Source organism: Onychostruthus taczanowskii, unplaced genomic scaffold (genome assembly GCF_017590055.1).
Source record: "Onychostruthus taczanowskii isolate IOZ18803 unplaced genomic scaffold, ASM1759005v1 scaffold13, whole genome shotgun sequence".
Lineage (NCBI taxonomy): Eukaryota > Metazoa > Chordata > Aves > Passeriformes > Passeridae > Onychostruthus > Onychostruthus taczanowskii.
Genome location: NW_024498462.1, coordinates 586971 through 601853, shown reverse-complemented (window position 1 = coordinate 601853; position 14883 = coordinate 586971). Strand labels below are relative to the sequence as shown.

General features: G+C 51.2%; 2 protein-coding genes across 8 annotated transcripts in view; one reads left to right on the top strand and one right to left on the bottom strand.

Moving 5' to 3' along the window:
* Positions 1-1003: 1003 nt before the first annotated feature.
* Positions 1004-4484, bottom strand: IL2RG (interleukin 2 receptor subunit gamma). Its single transcript, XM_041396356.1, has 8 exons — positions 4003-4484; positions 3081-3171; positions 2675-2862; positions 2398-2540; positions 2130-2292; positions 1587-1695; positions 1432-1516; positions 1004-1330 (listed from the first exon to the last, which is right to left on the bottom strand). Exons 1-8 carry the CDS (start codon positions 4091-4093, stop codon positions 1127-1129), a joined length of 1074 nt encoding a protein of 357 aa, XP_041252290.1. The 5' UTR covers positions 4094-4484; the 3' UTR covers positions 1004-1126.
* Positions 4485-4594: 110 nt separating this feature from the next.
* MED12 (mediator complex subunit 12) overlaps positions 4595-14883 on the top strand; it is a 77101-nt gene continuing 66812 nt past the window's right edge. For 3 of the 7 annotated variants that reach the window (XM_041396352.1, XM_041396351.1, XM_041396353.1), the window contains exons 1-9: positions 4601-5300; positions 5634-5738; positions 6534-6725; positions 8298-8457; positions 9027-9202; positions 9483-9593; positions 10175-10429; positions 12330-12476; positions 12764-12863. In XM_041396352.1, the coding sequence (XP_041252286.1) occupies positions 5202-5300; positions 5634-5738; positions 6534-6725; positions 8298-8457; positions 9027-9202; positions 9483-9593; positions 10175-10429; positions 12330-12476; positions 12764-12863 (1345 nt within the window). In that variant the 5' untranslated portion in view covers positions 4601-5201. Of the gene's footprint in view, positions 5301-5633; positions 5739-6533; positions 6726-8297; positions 8458-9026; positions 9203-9482; positions 9594-10174; positions 10430-12329; positions 12477-12763; positions 12864-14883 lie in introns of all 7 variants that reach the window. The other 4 variants (XM_041396349.1, XM_041396355.1, XM_041396350.1 and 1 more) reach the window with 3 other exon arrangements.

The window sequence follows — 14883 nt, the reverse complement described above, 5'->3', positions numbered from 1 at the left end:
GAAAGGTCTGCTCATCTGCAGGGACAGCGGCAGTGGCTGAGGGCTGCAGGTGGCCCCAGAAGTGGTTGGAGAGCCCAGAGCAGAGCCCGTTGCCCAGTGAGGTCATAGCACGTCGTCTGAGTGTGCAGGGAGCCCTGTGAGACGGCCAGGAGGGGACTCATCCATGTGCTTGATGTTGACTGATGAACATGCTGCCACTGTGAGCCTGGGACAGTAGGACTGGCCCCTGCCTCACTGTGTGTGAGGGGTCAGAGGTGCTCAGGAGCTGGGGCTCCAGTGGTGCTTTCCCCAGATCCCACAGGACAAGCCTGGGCAAACCCCTGGTTTAGTGCCACCGGAAACTGGGGACACAGGGGAAGGAGCAGGGAGGCCTGGGGGAACTGCCAGGATGACAGTGGCTTGCTCTCTGAGCCAGCACGGCAGGACACAGGAACAACCACAAAACCATGGATGAAAAGCAAAGAGGAAATTTATTTTCATTACCTCACCAACTGCAGGACCCCCCCAAGCAGCACCCAGGCAGAGGCACATAAGCAGGGATGCAGGCAGTGTGGATCTTGGTCCACCCTAGAGGATCCCTGAACCTGCTGTTTTTGCCTGTTTATCAAGGATTTGTGCAGTTGTGGTTTACCACTATGATTTGATCTTTCCCACAGCAGGCCAGGAATCTCAAGCATGTTAAATAAGGTGCCACTAAGTCTAACACAGACTCTAAGTCTATCACAAGTCTGTGTTATCTAAACACAGAAGTTCTACTTACTGAATACACAAAGCTAAACAACATGAGTATGGTATATGTGTTTTTCCTACATCAGCTGCAAGGCACTTGAGCATGTTTACAATCTTTCTTGCCTATCTTTCCTTATTTTTCCACACTCGGCCCCAATGGGACTCCTCATCCTGTGTGTCCCCATCAGTTGGGTAGTGGCCTCTGCCTGCTCAGCTGCAGCATCCCTGGGTGTGCTTGTGAGCACCTCAGAGCAGGGAGGGTATTTGGCAGGAAGCAAGACCGGGGTCCAGGGCATTTGGCAGAGGCATGGCAGGAGCAGGGAGCAGAGCCTGAGGAGCAGTAAGGTTTGGGCAGCAAAGCTGTGGCGAATGGGGCATGCAGGGGTGCAGGAGCGTGTCACACCCTCCCATAGCTGTTCTGGTAGGGGCTGTGCTCACTGGGGGCAGCTGGGGGCCCAGGCATTGGAGGTGGTGCATGGTTGCTGCTGTCCCAGAGGGGCTCATGGCTGTCCTTGGGTGGCAGCTCAGTCACATAGCAGATGTTCTCGCTGTAGTTGGGCTTGAAGCTCTCCACAACATCTTTGGGGACTCCAGTCCATTCCTCCAGGGAGCAGAGCAGGGTGAGAGGAGCCGCCACCCAGCCCAGCCCCAACCCCACGCAGCCGGGGTGAATCCAGGGCAGGGCTGCCTGCACCACCTTACCTGGAAATTGCCGTTGTGGGTGATGAACAGCTCATCAAAATTCTTGCTGGGGTTGGGAATTCGGGGCATCAGGATGACCCACACCCTGTGCAGGAGAGGTGTGTTAGAGGGAAGAGCCCCAGTGCTGCTGCCCCCAGCCAGCTCCCCACACTCACCTTTCCATGCGCACCAGCAGGATGACAAGGACCAGCAGCAGCAGGCAGGAGGCAATGGGCACCAAGACTGTGCGGATCCCAAACCAGTACAGCTGTTCCTCCCCCGTGCCTGGAAAGAGCAGGGGTGACACTGATCCCCAGACAGCACACTACCATGGCAGTGGGGTGGGCCTGCAGGTGGCCCTTCATGGGTGGCCATGGCATTGCTCATGGCAGCGCTCAGCTGGGAACAGAGCATGGAGAAGGGGCCTGTCCCCAAGCGCTCCCATCCTATCACCATAACTAGCTGATGACCCAGTTGTGGCCCAGCCATGCCCTCCAGAGCTAAGAAGCCCCTGGCAAAAGTCAGCAGGTCCCACTGGTGGGGTGTGTTTTGCTTCCAGAAGTACAAAGGATGCTGCTGCCAGCACCCCACATGCCCAGATGGGTCTTGTCCCTACAGCTGCTGCCTCAGGCCATTCTCTCCTTGCTTGGCCATCTCTCACCTGCTGAGCCCTGCCATGCTCCAGTGCATCCTATCCCACTGCAGCCCTCAGAACATACCCTTGCTGGTGGAGTTGCTGCCCCAGATGACAGGAACGCTCCACTCGCTCCAGAACTGGGTTCTGCCACAGAAGTTGTTGATCTTGCTGCGCACGTAGAAGGTGTAGGACTTCTCATAGTCCACGCTGGGTAAGGAGAAGACATCTCCATTCACCGAGAGCTCCTGCAGAGACATCAGCCCTGAGCTGCTGGCTGGGACCACCTTGGAGGCTGGTGCACAGCTCACCCCCAGGCACAGCCACAAAGGTGCCTTGCCCAGGGCTCTCACCGTCCAGCTGGTGTCCTTGTTGCTCTTGTACTTGACAGCATGCTCCAGGCACTGGTTTCTGGGGTACGGGGAGGCCCAGGTCAGCCGCAGCTGATTGTTGCTCATGTTGCGGATGGTCAGGTTGACAGGCGCCTCTGGTTTCACTGCAAGGGACAGGTAATGCCCACTGAGGGCTGGCCCCATGGCCAGGGCCCTGCTGCCAGCTGGGAGCTCACAGGGGAGCTCTGAGAACCCACAGCCCTGCAGAGGAGAGCGGGGTCCCCCCGCCACTCTGTACCCAGGTCCTGCAGCTCCATGCGCTCGCTGGGGATCTCCAGGGTCTTGCCGCCAATGCTGGCATTGATGAGAACGTGGAAAGACTGGAACTGGATGAGCTCGTTCTGCTTGAAGTGGCAGCCGACCCTGACACCCTGGTGCTGCAGGTACTGCTTGCACTCCACCTCCTTGTCAGACGTGTTCTTGTACCTGTGCCACAGTGGGTTGCCAGGACTCCCCAAGGCCTCACATGCCCCAGCCAGGACCCCTCTCCCCAGCACATCCCATCCTGCTCGCTCTGGAGACAGAGGCTGCCCACCCTAGGCTTGGGGAGGAGGAGAGGCCTGATGCCAGGACCAGCAATGCTGCACAGGGATGCACTGCTGGACACTCTGCTGTAGGACTGGCCATGGGACAGGGACACCTACCAGTAGAAGAGGGAGTAGTTGACGGTGGGCATCTCTTCGTTCCCCCACGTGCAGTTCATGTACTCCTCATTGAAGAGGACACACTTCACTCCTGCAAGCAACAGACACTGCTGGGCATGGCAGTGGTGGCTGGCTGTGCCAAGGCCCAGGGGTGCATTGGAGAGACATGGCACACGCCAGATCCCTGCATATCCCTATGAGCCTCCCTCAAACAAATGCATCAGCCAGCACTGCAGGGGCAGGAGAAAGCCAGAGTCGAGCTTTCCTGGGCTGTAGTGTAACACAATGGAGCAAACAGGCTGTTTCTACACCTGGAGATGGAGGGCACCTTCCTGTCAGCCCAGGAGGTCCAGGGATACAGAGGGGCTTTTTCCACAGAGAGCTGTTGTTTTACTGACAGCCAGGCAAGGAGTGCATTTTTTCTCAGAAAACAGCAGCTGGGATGAGAGCATCAGGTGGAAAGAAATGCCTCTGTGTCGTGTCCCCTTCCTGTGCACAGCACTACTGAGGGGACCAGGAAGGAAAGGGCAGCTGGTGAAGATCCACTGACCATCCTGGCGAGCACCCACACGTGGCACAGACCAATAGGATCTGCCAGTAGAGTGATGGGGCAGGAGCCCTGCAGGACTAGTAGTCAGGGGGCTAGTGGGGTCAGAAATATTCCAGCACTGCAGTGGGCACAAGGACAGCCCAGCAGGGCTCCCTGGTACAGCCTGACCCTCCTGGCAGCCCCACTGCAACAGGCCATATATGTCCTGCAGGTCTGGGACACATCAGGGGTCGCAGGGTCCCCGGTGTGTGCCACAACAGCGCGCCAGCCCACACAGCCCCACATCCTGTCCTCGCCCGCCATCACTGGGGAGCTCCATCCCCCAGCCCCAACCACAAAAGGGGCCCGTGGCCTTCCCCTGTGCCCCCTTACCTGGGTGGCTGTCGGCAGCAGCAGGGTAGGGACCCGGCCCACAGAGGAACAGGAGGAGGACAGGCACGAGGAAGGTGCCAGGAGCCGCCATGGGGGCTGCTGGCCAGGGACGTGTGCGAACAGCCTCAGCCAGGGCTGCCGGCTTCCGCAGCACGCTGCTTCCTGCCCACGGCACCGCCTGCACCGGGGGCCACCCTCCGTGCTGCCCCAAGGGCCGCCTTATGGGGACCACTGCTCACTCCAGAGGGGCCCCACAGCTCATCCCACTGGGATCCCACAGCTCTTCCCAGTGGGACCCCATAGCTCATCCCAGTGGAACTCCATGGCTCATCCCACTAGGATACCACAGCTAACCCACTGGGACCCCACAGCACATTCCACTGGCTCATCCCACCGGGACGGTGTCACCGTCCCTGCTCAGTTCCCCCGCCTCACACCTCTTGGACCCCCCATTTCATCCTGCCGTGTTCCCACGGCTCATGCTGTAGGGCTCGCCGCCACTGGGCTGCTCCAGGAGCATGGCTGGGATAGGGATCCCAGCGCCCAGCCCGCCCGGATCCCTGGGAGCATCACTGGGAGACACCGAGGCAGTCGAGGGGGCGGCTGCAGGAGAGAGTCACGGCAGGGTTTGGTGTGTGTGACAGTACGGCCGGTGGGGGCCGCACGGGGTGTTGGTGGCCGGGGTCCCGGGGGTGCCCCGGTACCGGGGCCGGGGGCGAGAGCGAGGGGCGCTGTCACGTGATCCTGTCCGGACACGCCACCGCCGCGTCGTCTCCGCCGGGGGGCGCGCGCGCCCCTCGGGCTGTCCCGTCCCTCTTCGACACTTCGGCTTCGCTCGGAGCGGGCTCGGGCCGTTCCGGCACTGCTCGGGACTCTCCTGCAGCGCTCAGCGCTTTTTGTCCTCCCCTCCCTGCTTCGGTGACGCTCGGCTCTCTCCGTTCACTCTCGGATCTCTCCGGCTGCGCTCGGTGTTCTTCGTCTTTCCTCGGTCCAGTCGTAGCACCACTCGGGTCTCTCCGTCAAAATTCGGCATTCTTCGGCAACACTCGGGCCTCTTCGGCAACGCTCGGGATTCTCCGTGCTCCTTCGGCCCGGCTTCGGCGGCGCCCACCTGCCCCGGCGCAGCGCTCAGCGCGCAGGCGCGGGCGGCCCCGGCGGCCCTTGTTGTGGCCCGGCCGCCCCCGCCCGGCCGGCCCGCCATGGCGGCCTTCGGCGTCCTCAGCTACGAGCACCGCCCGCTCAAGCGCCCGCGCCTCGGCCCGCCTGACGTGTACCCGCAGGACCCCAAGCAGAAGGAGGTGCGGGGGCCGGGCGTGTTGGGGGGACCCGGGGCGCAGGACCGCTGTGCCGGGCCCGGAGCTGAGGAAGCGCCGGGTTAGCGGCGCGAGGGCCGGGAGCTGGGCGAGGGGGCGCCGTCCGCCGGGACCCCGGGCGTGGGGGGCGCTGGCCGGGCCGGGGGAACCGCGGTCCCGGTGTCCCGGCACTGCTCTGGGCGGTGCCTGGTAGCGAGGGCTGGGGGAGGTCGGAGGAACCGGGCCTCGCCTGGTTCAGCCCCCGCCGTGGGGACAGAGGCTGCGGCGGTGGGCGCGGAGGGGCCGGGCCGGGCCCTGCTGACCGTCCTTCCCCCGCAGGATGAGCTGACTGCGCTGAATGTCAAGCAAGGCTTCAACAACCAACCGGCCGTCTCTGGGGACGAGCACGGCAGTGCCAAAAATGTCAATTTCAACCCGGCGAAGGTGAGAGACGTCCCGACGGTCGAGGGCGGGTTTAGCAGGACAGGCGGCCAGATCCTTGCACAGTCCTGGGTCTCATTCCCTCCCTGTGTCAAGAACTAGGAGATCTTTCCCTTTTGTATGTGTGTTTTTAAGACTTCTACACCCTCCGTTTGTGTAGAATCCAAGTTCTTTTAGAACTGCGTCCCACCTCTAAGAGAGCAGGTTCTTGTCTGGCTCCGTGCATCTTTGGGGCAGATCTATGCAGTTTTCTTTAAGCCGGCTTCTAGGACTCCTTAAATTTTGCAATTAAAGCACAAGGCTTGATCGTAGGAGAGAGAAACTCCTTATTGGTTTGGTTACATGATGGCCATGGTAAAAGGAAAGTATGATTTTGTGAAACATCTGGAAGTTTAAAAATGGGAGTTATATAATAGGCTTCAGCTCCATTTTTCCAGTCTCCGAAATCAAGATGTTGACTTCCTGACAAAACAACTAGTAATGACCTGGGTTGGAAGGCAATCAGTAAGCACAGGATATTTGTTTTCCTTGGCTGACTTCTGTCTGAGGAGCCTTCTGTCTGGTTCGACAAGTATTTTAAAGGGTTGTGTCCATCTCAACTTGAGTCCCTGCTTGTTTATTGTCTAGACACATTCATCTCTGCAAGTATAACAAAGGAGTTATTGGCAGTTACTTTGTGTTTCAAAAGTTGATACTGGTGAGACTTCTGGTAGGAATGATAAATGATATTTTAAGCACACTGATCAGGTCTTTGATCTCTGAAATGTAGTAAATCCTTTATTTTCCCTTTTCCTCCAGATCAGCTCAAATTTTAGCAGTATTATTGCAGAAAAGCTACGGTGCAACACCCTGCCTGACACGGGGAGACGGAAACCCCAGGTCAATCAGAAGGATAACTTTTGGCTGGTGACAGCACGTTCTCAGAGTGCCATAAACAACTGGTTCACTGATCTGGCTGGAACTAAGCCCCTCACTCATCTTGCTAAGAAGGTATGTTACAGGAGAGGCAGCCTGGCAGGGCAGAGAATTTAATCTCTGCTTGTTTCTGGAGGTCTTTACTGTTTGGAGAAGTTCCTCGTCTCTACGTCGTGTGAAGCTTTCAGCTTGAAGAGTGGATGTAGGATTTGTAGTGCCCTGGCTGTAGTCATCCACACTTTGAAATCTCTTCTCTTGGCTGTTATTTTGAGGTGTGTTTAGCTTTGCCTTTTGGCTTGTAGGACACAACTGATTTATTTTAAGGTTCCATTGTGTTTCAGAAAAGCTGCCACTGTTGCCTTTGCTCTGTTGTTTAGATTAGGACATTTCTGTTGTGGAGGATTTCTCAAGTTCTCAAAAGTCATAGTGAGAATTACTGAAAATAATCACCTAAATGACTTCCCAGACTTCTTTTGCAGTGAGGTGTTTCTGTTTTTCAGCAGAGGGGTGTACATGTGCTATCACTTGGTCTTGGCCAGGCTGTGAATTCTGTAGAGTATGAAAGAAGGGTCTTACTCTGGCATTTTATAAGGCCTGATAGCAAGGGAGATAGCTCTCTCTCAGGGGAGGCCTACAAATGAGGTACTTGTGAATCTGGTATGCACTGTGAAACAAACATAACTCCCAGTTGCAAAATGGTCTGAGTCATTCCTGGGGGGAAAATTAAAGTAATCAGATTTTCCAGAATCTGACTCTTTATAAACTTAGTCCTTCTTTGTGTTTTGACTGTCAGTTTCCTGAGTTCATGGTGAAAGCTTGAACCTTTCAAGGTTTTCCCCTGTTTTCCTGCTGTGAGCTCCATCCATTTTCATGAACTTAGATGTGAGAGAGCGGAGCGACTGTCAGTAGCCGAGTAGTCTGACTTTGAGGCATCAGAGAGTAATTGGGAAGAATGTAGGAAACATAGTAGGTAAATGAACACCAGTAGTTCAGGGACTTGAAGATACTGGACCTGTTTTTTGTGAATTTTTTTCTTTCCGCTGTGAAAACACGCATACTTTTGCTCTCCAGAGTATTGTGTGGAAGTGAGCCCCACAGCTGTACTTTTCCCTGCAATGTGTTATTGCTTCCTGGTTTATAGTCCTGCAGCCTGATTATTTCATTGGTATCCTCTTATGCTGTATCTTGAATTTTGAATCTTGGATTAATGAATTCCTTCCTACTTTGTACTCAGTTCCCTGTTTCTCACTGTGTTCTGTTGAGTACTCATGATATTGTGAGACTTCTGTAACTACTGGGTTTTGTATACAAAGTGAAGAGTCCTGTCTTCACTGTGCATGGCAGATACTCTGTTACTGACTCAGTCCTCTGTCTGTATCTTTCATAGCTCTTTATGTGCTCTCTGGAGGATAACCTCCAAGATGTTTGCAGGACTTAGGGCATGGATTTACATTGATGTAATTATATGTTCTGTCTTCTTTCAATTTATTTTGTTTCTGTTTATACTGAAATGCAGCTTTGGTACTGTTGCTTTCTGATCACAAGTGAATTTTGGCAGCAGGTTTTTCTGAGGCAGAGGTCTGCTTTAGCTGCTTCAGTTTTTATTCCAAGTGCTTGGTTCAGTTTTCCCTCTCCATTTCATGACAGGTGCCCATCTTTAGCAAGAAGGAAGAGGTCTTTGGTTATTTGGCAAAATACACTGTTCCAGTAATGAGAGCAGCGTGGCTCATCAAAATGACTTGTGCCTATTATGCTGCCATCACAGAAACCAAGGTGAAAAAGCGTCATGTCATTGATCCCTTCATTGGTAAGCACTCTGTGTGCAGCACTGGCTTTGTCCATCACACCTGCTTCCTTCTAAGCCTGCTCTTGATCAGTAAGAGGTAAATCCAAATAAACTTGTTTCCTGCTGATAAGTCCTTGGGTTCTGATGTGAGTAACTGTTTGAACAACAGGCCCACCTGTGAAAGTACACTGAAAAATAAGTCTTAGCAGCCATAAATACTTCCTGGGAGCCTTACTTTTCTTTCTCCCTGTTAAGTTCTGATGAGCTCCTTTGCTGCCTTACCTGGTTTTTTTTCTTACTATACAAAGATTGTAAAGTTGCAATTTAGTGATGACTGTTTAGCTACTTCCCAAGTGAGTATGTACATTTCCTAGATAATTTTGGTATGTTACTCCCTGTCTGTGTTCCCAATGTCATTAAACATTTCTGGATCCAACATCCTTTGCGTCCTGGCCTGGTCCAGATTGCTGTCGTCTAGAAGAGTTCCCCTGACTGTGTTCTGTTTTTTTGTTGCTTTCTGCCAATGCACCATCCTGGTTCTTTCTTGCTCCTCTTTGCCACAGTGCTCATTGCTAACCTCTTTTCTCCAGAATGGACACAGATCATCACCAAGTACCTGTCAGAGCAGCTGCAGAAAATTGCAGAGTTCTACAGACAGCTCCCGGGGCCAGGCTGTGGTTCACCATCAGGACCAATGCCCCAAGAGGTGGAACAGGCTTTGAAGCAGTGGGACTACAATGAGAAACTGGCTATGTTCATGTTCCAGGTGAGGGACTGGTGGGGGCTGCTGTGTCATTGTGAGCAGAGGAGGGCAGGGGGAGTGGATGCCAAGTGATTTGTTTCTGCAAGTTGCTCTCTTTCCTAGTGAATAGATCACTAGGACTAGATGCAGTTTTGAGCTCAGTAATAGGACAGGGGTAGCACAGAACTGTGAAAACTTCCAGAGCTATTTCCACTGTTGGAATGCAAGCTGCTGCTGCTCTGTCTTGCCTTGGTGGAGTTGACTTCAACTTTCATCCATTTGCTCTGCTCTTATCTGTGTGCAGGATGGCATGTTGGACCGGCACGAATTCCTGACATGGGTCCTCGAGTGCTTTGAGAAGATACGGTCAGGAGAAGATGAATTTCTGAAAATGCTCCTTCCTTTGCTGCTACGGGTGAGAAATACACTCTCAGCTTGCTCTAGGAGAGTGCTGACTTCTGCTTTGGCCATCCCCTTCCTAAGGGGATAATGGGTTGTTTTGCACTAAGAACGCCAGGGAGTGTCCCTATGAGCACCCTTCTCAGCTCATCCAAGGATGTCTTTTTAGTCCTGCTCTTTTTTGGTCGTTATTCTCCTTTACCCTTTTTCCCTGCACTGGATTTGGAAATCCCTGCCCATGCCACAGCTGTGATGGTTCCACTGGTTGTGCACCAGTACATGGAAACTGCTTTTTTCTTTCTTTCTCTTGCAACAAATTCTGGGCAAACCTTTGAAGCTCTGGGAAGGCTGGGTGTGGGTACATTTTTATACATAAATCATTGCCAGAGAGCATTTCAAGGGTTTTTCTGATGCTTAGTAGCCAGTGGGTGATCCGTGATGCTAAGGAGTAAAAAGAAAAGTAAAAAAAGCTAAGAAGTAGAAAGAAACTGCCTGTTCAAGGCAGTGTCACACAGTGTAGTACATTGGGAAGGTCGGGGTTTTTTCTTGTGTTCCTTGTGACAAGGATGTTTGCCCCTCCTTCCATCTTCCCTGCAGTACTCTGGAGAGTTTGTGCAGTCTGCGTACCTGTCCAGACGTCTGGCCTACTTCTGCACCCGCAGGCTTGCTATGCAGCTGGATGGTGCTGGTGGGCACCCACCACACATCCTGTCTGCCCAGACAGGGAATGCTCTTCCTTCAACTCCCACCCCTCAGCCAGCTGCAGGGAATCCTCCTCCCAGCCCTTTCAGCGACTTATTACTGTGCCCCCAGCACCGGCCAGTGGTGTATGGGCTCAGCTGCATCCTCCAGGTATGTTTAAGTGATGGTGATTCTGGGGTCAACAGGGATGATTTGTGTGCCATCACAGAAAAATCATTACAGTCTGAGTCAGCAGCTTTGTAAGTACAGAAATATCAAATCATGATTATCTTTGCTGATGTGTTACAGAGTTTTTGTCAGACAGTGCTGTAGCAGTGCCCTTGACTGACTTGCATAAGAAAAATGGTTTGGAATAGAGCCTTTTGCTTTACTCACAGGTGCCTCACGTGGCTGGGAAAGCTTTACTAAAGAAAGGATGAGAAAGAAAGAAAGAAAGGGTTATTTCCCATGTGTGTATCAATAGCAGGTTTTCATCCAGGAGAGGAAATTATGGCAGAAATGAAAGTGCTTTGTAATTTTGTCAACTCTTAAAAACAAACATCCCCTCATCAAAAGAAAAGTTCCCACAGAACCAAAAAAAACAATCCACAACCTAACAGCTCGCACAAGAAACAACTCCTCCCACTTTATGGAAGAATGTAGTGGTTTAGGAGTGGTAGCAGGCTGTGAAAAGGAACCACTCTAAACCCATAATCTTTCTAGGTGGGATTGATTAAACATTATATTGCAAAAAAAGGGCAAGGTTGCCAAAGCCTTGCTGATAGATGTCTGAAGAACTGGTGCTGTTGTGGCACTGTGGGATTCAGTCCTTACTCTCCTTGTGTCAGAGATAGGCAGGTTCTGTTTAGTGTGTGCATTCATTCATGATTGTGTTTTGCTCCTTCAAGAGGAGAGTGACTAGGTGAGGTGGGTCCATGCAAGAGTGGGGATTGTTTCTTCCAGGGGAGAAAAGACTTGTTAAAGCAGAGAAGGTTCCAGAGAGTGCAGAATGGAGCAGGAGTTGGAGAGGAAGAGAGCACAAAGCTTGGGAATCTGCTGCTCAAGAGAGAAACTTGAGAGGAAGGAGCCCTGGCAGGATCAAGAAGCAGCCAACCAGCTCTCAGAGAAAAAGAGGAAAAGAAAATTTCTGTAGTACAGTTGGCTAGAAGTAAGGATCTTTCTAGAAGCAAGGGTTAGAGAATAATGTAGGGTTATAAATAAACCTTTTGCATTCTTATTAAGTCTTGTTTGCTTTCTGGTCAAGACATTTAGAGGGTTGGGTTTTTTTCTATTTTCTATGTGATAAAACATGTCTCTAATATAAAAAAATCCTGTATTTGGGGAGCTTGCTTGAGGGAAAATAGAGGAGCATATACACCTCAGAGGTTTGTCTGATTTGGAGTTCAGACACAACCTACTTAAAAAGTTGATGCTGGTAAATGATAGTCTGATCTTTAGTTTGTGTCAGTGGAAACAGGTGCATTTCTAAGAATTTCCATAATTCTAAGAATGTGCATAATTAACCGTTGCTGAAATGTTCTCAAGATAAGCAGATTCTTTGGTTTGAGGGTCTAAAACAGCTTTGTGAGACAGAAAATGTAGGGGAATATCACAGGAATTGTTTAGTGAAGTTTTGTCTGTGCTTATGTGAGTGTACAAGATCACAAAAGAATGAGAATGCATACACCATGGTATTGTTACTATGATAATCAGACTTGTGATTATCAAGCAAAATGGTTTAAATAATTAGGTCTGTTGTATTGTATTTCTTCTCAGACTTTACACTTGATGACAGTTGGAAGTCGCTAATGTAATTGCTGCTTCTGGACCATGAGAGTTGGATTGTGCATTGGGGGTGTGAGTTTGTATGATCCAAAGGGTTTTTCAGAGCTTAAAACAAACAAAAAAAAAAGAAAACAGAACAAAAACAATCCACCCAGATAGTAAATATGCTGTATAGAGGATGAGTGCCTGGGCAATAGGATCAAGTAGTGGTTAGTTCTGTAGAAATGTAACTTAATTGTTTTGACCTTAATTTGCTCAGTGATACTGACTTTTCTGTCTGTTGCAGAGTATAATTTTGTGTTGCCCGAGTGCCCTTGTGTGGCATTATTCCTTGACTGATAGCAGGATAAAGACTGGCTCTCCATTGGACCACCTGCCTATAGCCCCATCCAACCTGCCCATGCCAGGGGGGAATTCAGCCTTTACACAGCAGGTGAGCTTCAGGAAAGGGAGCTCTTGTGGTTTGGGATGGCAGCTGTATCTTAGCTCTTTCAGAATTTTCTTTTCATGTTGTGTGATGAGCAGATCTGGAGGTGCTGTCTCAGTCCCTAGGAATTAAGTGCTCTCATTCTGCTATAAACCAGATAGTGGTGTCCTTGGAAGATGGGCAGAATCTAACCTTAAGTAGAATTGCTGTCATTCTCTTTGTTTTCTAATAATTTTGTTCACAGGACTTCTAAGGCATCCTTTTGTATGTTTACACAAGTGCACTGTTTCTAGGTTCGGGCAAAGCTGCGTGAAATTGAGCAGCAGATAAAGGAACGTGGCCAGGCTGTGGAGGTTCGCTGGTCATTTGACAAGTGCCAAGAAACCACAGCAGGTAACTTGCTGTAGGTTAAAGTTTCTTTCCCCTGATAGATGTGCTACTCTGACAAAACTCCTGTCTTTTTGATTTTTTCCTATTTACAACTCTTTGTGTTTACTGTCATCAGTAAGACATGGCACTTTTTTTTTCCAAAACAAAATCTTATAGGGGCCCATTTCTCCAGGTATAGGGGGAGTTTCTGTTACTAGGAGCTGAAAATATTTACCAGGTACCTATTCTCTTGTTTGTGTGCCGTGCAGAGATGCTTTCCCCTAAAATCTGCAGTTGGCCACACTGAGAGTCAGGATTTTAAGCTGAGTGGACCCCTGCCTGACTGGTTCAGCTTTCCTTGGTAGTGAGCCCGAGCACTGAGCTCACAAAAACTTCTTATAGAATCGTAGAATGGTCTGGGTTGGAAGGGACTTTAAAAATCAAATGGTCTCAATTCTCCTGCCATGGGCAGGGACACCTTCCCCTAAATGTGGTTGCTCTGGACCAATCCTGCCTGGCCTTGTACACTTCCAGGAATGGAGCATCCACAACCTCTCTGGGCAACCTGTGCCACACCCTCACAGGGAAGAATTTCTTCTTAACATCTAGTCTGAGTCTATCCTCTTTCAGTTTAAAACCATTCCCCTTTTTCCTGCCCTTGTAAAAAGTTTCTCTCAAGATTTCTTGTAAGCCTGCCTTAGTGTGATAGGTGACAGTTAGGTCACCCTAGAGCCTTTTCTTCAGGCTGAACAATCCAGCCTTTCCTCCTAGGAGAGGTGTTCCATCCCTCTAATCACCTTGGTGGCCTCCTCTTTCCTATCCTTGTAAAAAGTTTCTCTCAGGATTTCTTGTAAGCCTGCCTTAGTGTGATAGGTGACAGTTAGGTCACCCTAGAGCCTTTTCTTCAGGCTGAACAATCCAGCCTTTCCTCCTAGGAGAGGTGTTCCATCCCTCTAATCACCTTGGTGGCCTCCTCTGGCCTCGCTCCTGCAGCTCCATGTCCTTCCTGTGCTGAGGACCCCAGGGCTGCAGGCAGCACTGCAGGGGGGGGTCTGACCAGAGTGGAGCAGAGGGGCAGAATCCCCTCCCTCCCTCCCTCCCCTGCTGCCCACAGGGCTTTTGCTGCAGCCCAGGACACACTTGGCCTTTTGGGCTGAGACTGCACATGGCTGGGTCCTGTCCAGCCTCTCATCCCCCAGCATCCCGAGTCCTTCTCTGCAGGGCTGCTCTCCATCTGTTCATCCCCATCCTGGGTCTGTACTGGGGTTGCCCTGCCCCAGGTGCAGCACTTTGTACTTGGCCTTGTTGAACCTCATGGGATTCCCACGGGCCACTGCTGGAGCTTGTCCAGGTCCCTGTGGATGTCATCCATCCTTCAGGACTATCAACTGAACCACTCAGTTTGGTGTCATCTGCACACTTGCTGTGGGTGCACTCTGTCTGTGTCTGTGTCGTCATCACTGATGTCCACTGAGACTCTGAGCCTTTGACCACTACCATATGGATGTGACTGTCCAACCAGTTTCTGATACACTGAACAGTCCAGCATGCCTGGTGCTGTGTAGCCCTCCCATTGTCAGAAAAAAACCAGTATTTTGGTGGCAACACCAGCCATGGAGCCATGTTAATAGACTGAGCCCATCTGTTTCTTCCAATGTTGTTGCCTGTAACTGGAAGGATAGAAGAGAAGATAAAATCTGTTCTAAAATCCCTTTCTAATGGTTGGTCCCAAGGTCCTGAAGTCCCTTTTGATTGTCTTTGGACTACACTTGCAACTTCATCTCCTCCTGTGTGGGAGACCAGTAAAGTCTGAGGGCTGGACCAGGCTAGGAAGTTTCCTAATTTCATGTCCTTAACCTTGGCACCAGGAATGCATCAGATTTCCCTTAGAGAAGGGTCCAAACCCTCTCTTTCACTTAAAAGAGAATCACCTACAGCTACAACCCATCTTTTCTTCCTTGTGGAACTGGTCTTGATACCAGGTGTAGGCCTTTCTGACCTTAGCTGACCTTGGCAGCACATCTGGTGTTGCTCCAGAGTCTGT

Coding starts and splice junctions, on each gene's coding strand:
- IL2RG (XM_041396356.1), bottom strand. CDS start 4,093: ATGGCGGCTCCTGGCACCTTCCTCGTGCCTGTCCTCCTCCTGTTCCTC. Junction 3,172..4,002: donor TGCTGCCGACAGCCACCCAG/GTAAGGGGGCAC, acceptor TGTTGCTTGCAG/GAGTGAAGTGTGTCCTCTTC. Junction 2,293..2,397: donor ACAAGGACACCAGCTGGACG/GTGAGAGCCCTG, acceptor ATGTCTCTGCAG/GAGCTCTCGGTGAATGGAGA.